This window comes from Triticum aestivum, chromosome 3B (assembly GCF_018294505.1).
Source record: "Triticum aestivum cultivar Chinese Spring chromosome 3B, IWGSC CS RefSeq v2.1, whole genome shotgun sequence".
NCBI classification, from domain to species: domain Eukaryota; kingdom Viridiplantae; phylum Streptophyta; class Magnoliopsida; order Poales; family Poaceae; genus Triticum; species Triticum aestivum.
In genome coordinates this window covers 539,587,176-539,595,689 of record NC_057801.1, presented here as the reverse complement: position 1 = coordinate 539,595,689, position 8,514 = coordinate 539,587,176, and the positions used below count along the sequence as shown (strand labels likewise).

General features: G+C 45.5%; 1 protein-coding gene across 1 annotated transcript; it reads right to left on the bottom strand.

Annotated features, from left to right (window-relative positions):
* Window positions 1-5,847: 5,847 nt before the first annotated feature.
* Window positions 5,848-8,310, bottom strand: LOC123070778 (heat stress transcription factor A-4b). The gene is made up of 2 exons (XM_044494117.1): window positions 7,902-8,310; window positions 5,848-7,204 (listed from the first exon to the last, which is right to left on the bottom strand). Exons 1-2 carry the CDS (start codon window positions 8,112-8,114, stop codon window positions 6,092-6,094), a joined length of 1,326 nt encoding a protein of 441 aa, XP_044350052.1. The 5' UTR covers window positions 8,115-8,310; the 3' UTR covers window positions 5,848-6,091.
* Window positions 8,311-8,514: the final 204 nt, after the last annotated feature.

The window sequence follows — 8,514 nt, the reverse complement described above, 5'->3', positions numbered from 1 at the left end:
ATCGTTTAAGCACAAGTGGGGTTACCACTTTTACATAAAGCATTGTTGTGTTCACACCATTAGAGTTGCTTTAGCTCAATTCTTAGAGTAAAGCTCCCCCCTAGATGTGATATCCCCTTTTAGAGGGATGAACTAACCTTGGGTTTTGTCGATGATGAATTCATGTAGATGTTGAAGATGTGGATGCTCAATGTTGATGTAGATCATTTGGAGCAATCCATTGGAGTGAGTTGCACTTTCAATACCTACATGGGTTAGTCCCACAAGGAACAAACAAGGATATCCATAGACATAGAGTGAAGTACACACAAGATGATGTCCATGAAAGCATTAGGTTACCTTGTCCCTTGACTTACTATCAAGAGGGTTTGTGACTCCTTGAACTAGTGCAAGATGTGGAAGTTGATTGCACTTGTCCTTGACAAAATGAATATGAGTGAAGTATGTTGGCGGAGTCACCCTCAAGAACTATCTAGTTCTTCTTCTTCGGGATCCACATCATCTTGATGGGAATCCTTGGGGTTGTAGATGTACTTGATGAAGTAGAACTTGAGGTATACTTGGGAACCCACTTGACCAAGGCCTTTGGAGCTTCTTCAAATGCATCAATCTCCTCTTGAAGCTTGTCCTTGCCTTTTAGCCTGTGGTCTTGTGGTGGAAGATCATCTTGAGCTTGTGTCCCCTTGAAGGAAGTAGGATCATACTTCTCTTGTTGAGGAACAAACTTTATCTTGGGGTATTGATCTTTTTCCCACTCAACTCCATTGGCATTGAACTTTCATTCAAAACCAACACCTTGATTCTTCCGGTGCCTTCCTTGCTTGCGTACAATTTCCTCAAATTGCTTACTTCCGGTGAGGCTCTTGTAAACACCTTTCTCTATAATTCTCTTCAATAAGCTATTTTCTTGCTCAAGTGTAACTTGGCTAAGAGAATCATTAGTGCAATCAATAGAACTACTAGAAGCAACAATATTGGGTTTAGCATGATTATTGTTACTACTAGAACAAGAATCTTTCTTACTCTTGTTGCTAGATTTTACTTGTGGCATGTAAGTAGACAAGAGTAAACGCTTGGCAATGTAAGAAGAACTTTTCTTCCGAAGATCATCATTGATGGCTTTTAAGAACCCATGTTCTTGCTCTAGGTTGAGCTTCTCGAAGCGTAGCTTCTCATGAGTTTTTAAAAGTTCTCGATGATCTTCTAAAGTAGTTTCATGAGCTAACTTAAGAGTGTTTAGTTCTTTTGTTAGACGCTCAGTCTCCTTCTTATCATTGTCATTCGTTTCATCTTGATTAGCATGATTAATAATAGTTTCATCATAGTTCTCATCACTAGCATTGTCAACAAGTAACTCATCATCACCTAGCAAATCATCTTCATCACTATTGAAATCAATATACTCGGGGTGTGACACCTTGGGGCCTTTAGCCATGAAGCATCTTCCATTCCTTCATTTGGTGAGTCAAATATGTCGTAGGAGTTGGTTGACACAAGTGCAAGACCGACAACAGTTTCATGTTGAGTATATTCGGAGTCGGAGTGATAACTTCTCTCGGAGTGGTGGTCGGAGTCAGAACCGAATACCCATTCACCTACATGAGCTTGATGTCTTCGTTTGGTGTAGCCCTTTGATAACTTATCCTTCCTTTCCGAATCCTTGCTTGTGCGAGAGGTTCTTTGTTCATAATGATCATCTCTACTCCTCTCTCTTGGAGGTGATTCTTCTCTTCTACTTCTTATTTTAGGCGAGTCTTGTCTTCTCTTGTAGGGAGCTATACACTCATTGGAGTAGTGTCCGGTCTTCCACAATTATTCGCTCACGACTAGAAGATCTTTTGTCATGGTAGGACCTTGACTTGGAGCTTCTCTCTTTGCTTCTACTCTTGTAGAATTTGTTGAAGTTCTTCACCATTAAGCTCGATTTCTCATTGAAGACTTATTTTTCACTTGATTGGCAGGAGCATCACATGAGGCTTTGTAAGCACCACTAGACTTGTTGTGAAGCTCTTCTTTATCCTTGTGTGACATCTCGTGAGCAACAATTCTTCCATTGACTTCCGTTGGCTTGAGATATTTGTAATTGTTCGTCATTTGGATCAATGTGCACACGTATCATATTTTCCATCCAAGTCCCTTAGGATCTTCTTGATGATGAATCTGTCAGTCATCTCTTCACTTCCTAAGCCAACAATCTCATTTGTGATGAGAGCAAGCCTAGAGTACATTTCAGCGACATCTTCACCATCCTTCATTCTGAACTTGTCAAGTTGACTTTGAAGCACATCCAACTTGGATTCCTTGACGGACTCGGTACCTTCGTGCATATAAAATAAAAGTATCCCAAATTTCCTTTGCATACTCAAGACGGCTGATTTTGTTGAATTCTTCGGGGCACAGTCCACGCAAGCTTGAGCATTGTATTGCAGCATCTTCAACTCTTCCGCAGTTGCTTCACGATTTGGTACTCTCCCATCGAAGAATTCACCTTGCAAACCAATGCACACAATAGCCCAAACGGCGGGGTTATGTCCAAGAATATGCATTTTCATCTTATGCTTTCAACTAGCAAAATTAGTGCCATCAAAGTAAGGACCTCTACGGTGGTAATTTCCCTCGCTAGACGTCATACTCTCCTAGGTTGTGAAACCAAGGTTATGATCACCAAAGCTCTGGAATCAAGGCAAATGGAGACCAAAGCTCTAATACTACTTGTAGGATCGAAAGTATGTCTAGAGGGTGGTGATTAGACTACTTGACCAAATAAAAATCTAGCCTTTTCCCACTTTTAAGTCTTGGCAGATTTTAGCAACTAAGCACAAGTCAAGCAAACAACCTACACATGCAATTCTAAGAGTATAGAAGCGGAATGTAAATCATTGCATATGAAGGTAAAGGGGAGGAGTTTGGAGGGAACAAACGCAATGTAGACACGGAGATTTTTGGCGTGGTTCTGATAGCTAGAGCTATCATACATCCACGTTGATGGGGACTTCAACCCACGAAGAGTAACGGTTGCACGAGTCCACCGAGGGCTCCACCCACGAAGGGTCCACAAAGAAGCAACCTTGTCTATCCCACCATGGCCATCGTCCACGAAGGATTTGCCTCACTTGGATAGATCTTCACAAAGTAGGCGATCTCCTTGCCCTTACAAACTCCTTGGTTCAACTCCACAATCTTGACGGAGGCTCCCAAGTGACACCTAACCAATCTAGGAGACACCACTCTTCAAAAGGTAATAGATTATGTGTTGATGATGAACTCCTTGCTCTTGTGCTTCAAATGATAGTCTCCCCAACACTCAACTCTCTCTCACAGATTTGGCTATGGTGGAAAGATGATTTGAGTGGAAAGCAACTTGGGGAAGGCTAGAGATCAAGATTCTTGTGGTTGGAATGAAATGTCTTGGTCTCAACACATGAGTAGGTGGTTCTTCCTCATAAAATGAGTAGTGAAAGTGTAGGCACGTTCTGATGGCTCTCTCTCAAATGGAAAAGAAGGTGGAGGGGTATATATAGCCTCCACACAAAATCTAACCATTACACACAATTTACCAAACTCGGTGGGACCGAATAATGAAACTCGGTGAGACCGACTTGGTTCAAAATGTGAACGTTAGTCTTTTCGGTGGGACCGACAACCTCAACTCGGTGAGACCGATGCGCTAGGGTTAGGGCAAAATCTCATCTCGGTGAGACCGATCACATGAACTCGGTGAGACCGATTTCAGTAATTAGCAAACAGAGACTTGATCAGGCAAACTCGGTGGGACCGATCGCTCATCTCGGTTAGACCGAAACATTACGAAAAGGAAACAGAGAGTTTGCACTGCGAACTCGGTGGGACCGGTCGCTCATTTCGGTTAGACCAAAACGTTATGAAGGGAAACTGAGAGTTTGCAATCCCATCTCGGTGAGACCGAGATCCCTATCGGTAAGACCGAACTGATTAGGGTTTGTGGATATGGCTATGTCAAGTGAACTCGGTGGCGCCGGATAGATCAAATCGGTGGGGCCGAGTTTGACTTTAGGTTTAGGACATATGTGGAAATGAGAAAGTGGTTGAGGGTTTTTGGAGCATATCACTAAGCATTTTGAGCACAAGCCATTAAGCAACACCTCATCCCCTTTTAATAGTATTGGCTTTTCCTATGGACTCAATGTGATCTTGGATCACTAAAATGAAAATGTAGAGTCTTGAGCTTTTGGCAACAAGTGTCCTTAGCATTTTGAGGGGTCCACATCTCTAGTCCACGCCATACCAACCATTGAACTTTATGAAACATTGATCTTGAAAGAATATTAGTTCAATGAGCTATATGTTGTTATGAATTACCAAAACCACCCGGGAATTAGTTGCACTTTCAGAAGGCGGCCACGATGAGCCGGCGCCAATGACGGAGGCGGCTGGCAACGAGCAGGCGCCGCCGTCTTCGTCGGCCTATGCCGGCATCACCATGGGCAAAGCTCGTGCCCACTACATTATGAGGAGCAGGGGGGTTCTGGCAGGCGCAAGACGATCAATCCTACAACATCCGCTTCCTCGATGAGCACTGGAACGCGGAGGAGTTACTCGTCGTCGGCATCGCGGCGGACGTGGAGGTGGATGAGCAGGAGGCGTTGCTCGAGTCCTACCGCTCCGCCCGCGACATGCCCGACTCCGACGACGGCGATGAGGTTGGCAGCAATACCAACAACGATGCCGGCAGCAAGGAAGAATAGTGCATGCTAGGTCTTCAACGCTCGGGTTCCAAGAAGGCCCGCTTCCCCCCCTCCCGGTTGCAGCTAAGCTTGGCGGGCTGATCCTCGTCGGCCGATTAGCCGCTGCGAAGGTGGAGGTGGAGGCCGAGGCAAAGCTAGAGACTGCGAAGGCAGAGCCGGAGCTTCTTTTTGCGGTGCTCACGCCCGAGCGGACGCCGGCAATCATTTAGATTAGATTTAGAGTAGGTTTTAGTGAAAATATATTCGGAATGTAATGAATTTCATCCTATCTGCATGAATTTCCTCCGAGTTTGGTTGAACCGCGCTTTGAAAGGTTTGCATGTAGCGTTGGATGACCGGCTCCGGCCGGATGCGGGAGAAAACTTTGGGGTGAGCGAGCGTTGAATATGCCCTAAGGAGGCATAGCTTAAGATCGGATACGATTCACAATTTGCAAGTATCACGCGGCGTTAGCACAAATAAGTCTGCCATGCTTTGGATCGAAGCGAAAGAAATGTCCGCCAGAGCAGCTGGTTGTTCTACCCTTTGATACAGGGACTCGAGACCAGAGTTCTTCGTAGGACCATGCATGCAACTAGCGGAGTGTTACAACGCATCTGTAAAATTTTGCAAGCTTCCAGTGCCAGGAAACGTCGATGACTTGAAAATATCTCTCCTCCAGTCCTCACACTGTAGTGACTATATGCATGACGGGAAGGGCAGGGGCAGCGAGCCAGGTCCCAGTTTTGAGCCAAGCCATAGCAACAGGAGCAGGCAAGCAGCAAAGGATCCTTTTGCTGATTTTATTACTACCCTGCGTAATCCAGGGCGAGGCAGCTGCAGATTTGCTGAAGCATCAGGGAAAAGCAGCCAAGGGACATCTTGATGCACAAAAGGCGCCATGGACAAAAGGCGCCATGCACAAAAGCCTCAGGAGCAGGCAAGCAGCAAACGTTGATGGCGATGACACAACGCAAGAAATCAAATGAACCATGGACATAATATCATTGATCATCTGAAGCCACTACGGCAAGAAATAACAAGGGTTCATGTTTCACAAACAAGGAAATTCTTGACCATGGTTCAAATAGCTGGCAACATGCACAAAAATAAAAATAAAAACCCTCCAACAGGCAACGCGTAGTTGTCACAAAAGAACCACAAATCTGAAAAATATCACGAGTCATTGACAATGGTGTCTGAACGTGTAGCTAACAAAATATGAACGTATATCAAGGTAGTATAGCACATAGTCTGCAACAATCTAAGCACGCAATTATGATACACTGCAAAGTAAATGTTAGTAGGCATATCTCACTGGGAGGTGCCATCGTCCTAATGTTTCTGTACTGGTCATTTTTCAGCTACAAGAAATGAGAAATACATACTCAGGTTTTCTCAGCTGAGGTGAGATGCCCCAGTTTTTCTGTCATCTGTTCGACGCTCTTGCCCCACCAAAAACTTCCGCGGTCTCCTGCTGTTGTTTGATTTGCTTCTCTGTCTCGCCGTTCTGATTGGGCCTCCTGGTGTGCATGGGACAACCCAGGCTGCTCGGTAAGAAACTGCTGCCAAAATCCATCATTTGCATCAGCAGGAGGGTCTTGGGTGGGTTGTTGATCTCTCGATGGACCAGTTTCTGTAACAGCAGGTTCCAAATTGACATCTATCTCGGAGACCTTAGCTCGTGAATCTGCACGAGAATGAGCTTCGGGAAGCGGAGGACTCTCTGGACAGCTGGCGGACTCTGCTATATCGCGAGAAGAGTGTGAATCTCCTACACCAGCTGAACAAGTATGCATCATGGACGGAGGTGATTGCTCATGGGGCTCACTCTCCGCAGATGAATGGAGGGGCTCACTCTCCGCAGATGAATGGAGCTCTGTAAGAACAACAGCTGAAGAATGACCTGGGACATCACCATCATATGAAACATCATTACCAAATGCCTCGCTCGCTTCTTTGAAGAAATTCTCCAAGGAATTTAAGGATGATTCCATTTTGTCAAATGATGCCCTAAAAAGTTCATGAGTTGGTGAGTTGACCAAGTCACAATGCATAATCTGGTTCCCCTGAGTACTTGTATCCTCATGGAATGAAATTGGTTTAGGCAGTCTCCTCTTCTTTCCCTGATGATCAGATTGTTCTACGAAGCTAGAAAAAAATCCAGGTGCATTCACAATTTCTCTGACATAAGATATAAGATTTTTCTGCTGATCCTCGATAGCAAATAGTTTGTCTTCCAAAGCCTTCATTTTACTCTCCATATCAGTTTTCTTCCTTTCAAGCTGTAACTTCAGTGATGCATTATCACACTTGAGCCTCTCAATTTCCTCGTCATAGTCCCTCCTTTCACTATCAGCTAATGGTCCGGCACCCTGAGTATGTGATGAATGGCTGAATATTGGCTTGCGTCTATGGATATTTTTCAACCGATGCCGCTGGTCTCGTATGAATTCTTCATTTGCAAATTCCCATTGTTCTGGATCTACCTTCCTAAAGCCCTATATAAGAACGAGTAGGTGACAAATATTAGAATAGCCTCACATTCGCATAAGAGGTATCATGCATTACCATTACCAAGGCTAAAATAAATCATGTACTGCAACAGAAGGGAAACAAATTACTCCCTCCGTTCCTAAATATAAGTCTTTGTAGAGATTCCACTATGAACCACATACGGATGTATATAGATGCATTTTGAGTATGGATTCACTCATTTTGCTCCGTATGTAGTCCATAGTGAAATCTTTACAAAGACTTGCATTTAGGAACGGAGGAAGTATATTGGAAGTGAGTGTGGTAGATTTTATTTGTCAAACAGCCACGGGATCAAGAAGAGATAGTACTGAACGAAGTTAGTTGAATTTCACATATAGAACAAATCAAGAGTTGACCTCTGTTGTTTAAAAGTATGCCAAGTAAAATGACAAATTACATAATCCGGCACACTAAGCAGCTACCTATAAAGTGTATTTTGGATCACAAGAGCAATAAATCACAAGCACTCGTTCTAAATCGCAGATTATTTGCCCAACTGAACCGAATTCCACGATAACCCACACAACCTCCTTGGCTCATAGCCTCACATGTCAGCACAAGAAACCGCCACGCATTTCGGCCAGGCCCCAATTCCAGCGGCGGAACAGAGATTGGGCGGAGGAGAGAGGGGGAGGGTGGGTGTGAAGTTGTTCTCCTTACGTAGGTGTTGAGCTGGCGCACAAAGCTGGAGAAGTTGTTGTGCTTGAAGTACTTGGGGAGAAGATCCCGGCAGAAGTCGGCCTGGCTCAAGACGACGAAGCTGGTGCCGGACGGCGTCCACGCCACCACCGCGTCCGTGGCCGGCTCGTCCACCATCTCGTACGTCTTGGTGAGGAACGGCGGCAGCGACGCGGACCCGCCACTCCCCTCCATCCCCTCCACCCCCTTCTCCTCCTCGGGCTGCGGCGATTCGGCCTCAGTGCATAGCGGCTGATCGGCGGAGTGGGGTTCGGCTCGGCTTCTTCGGTTGGGTTTGGTTGGTTGGTTGGGGGTTGGGTTGGGGGGCGAGAATTTCTTGGATTAGCGGAATTTTCCAGAAGGTTAGCGTTGGAGACGGGGTGGGGACGGGGTGGATCCAGCCCCAAGTGCGCGGCTTCGTTGGCTGCTTGGGTTAGGTAAGCAGGGACTGCTCAATGAATACGCGCTGCGGCAAAGCCGCCTAGCACCACATCCACATGGCGAAGGACGCACATATTATTTACTTTTATTACTCCATCCTTTAACCGCTCAAATACATTTCAGACCGCGCGGTCCGGACACTGAAAGCCATACA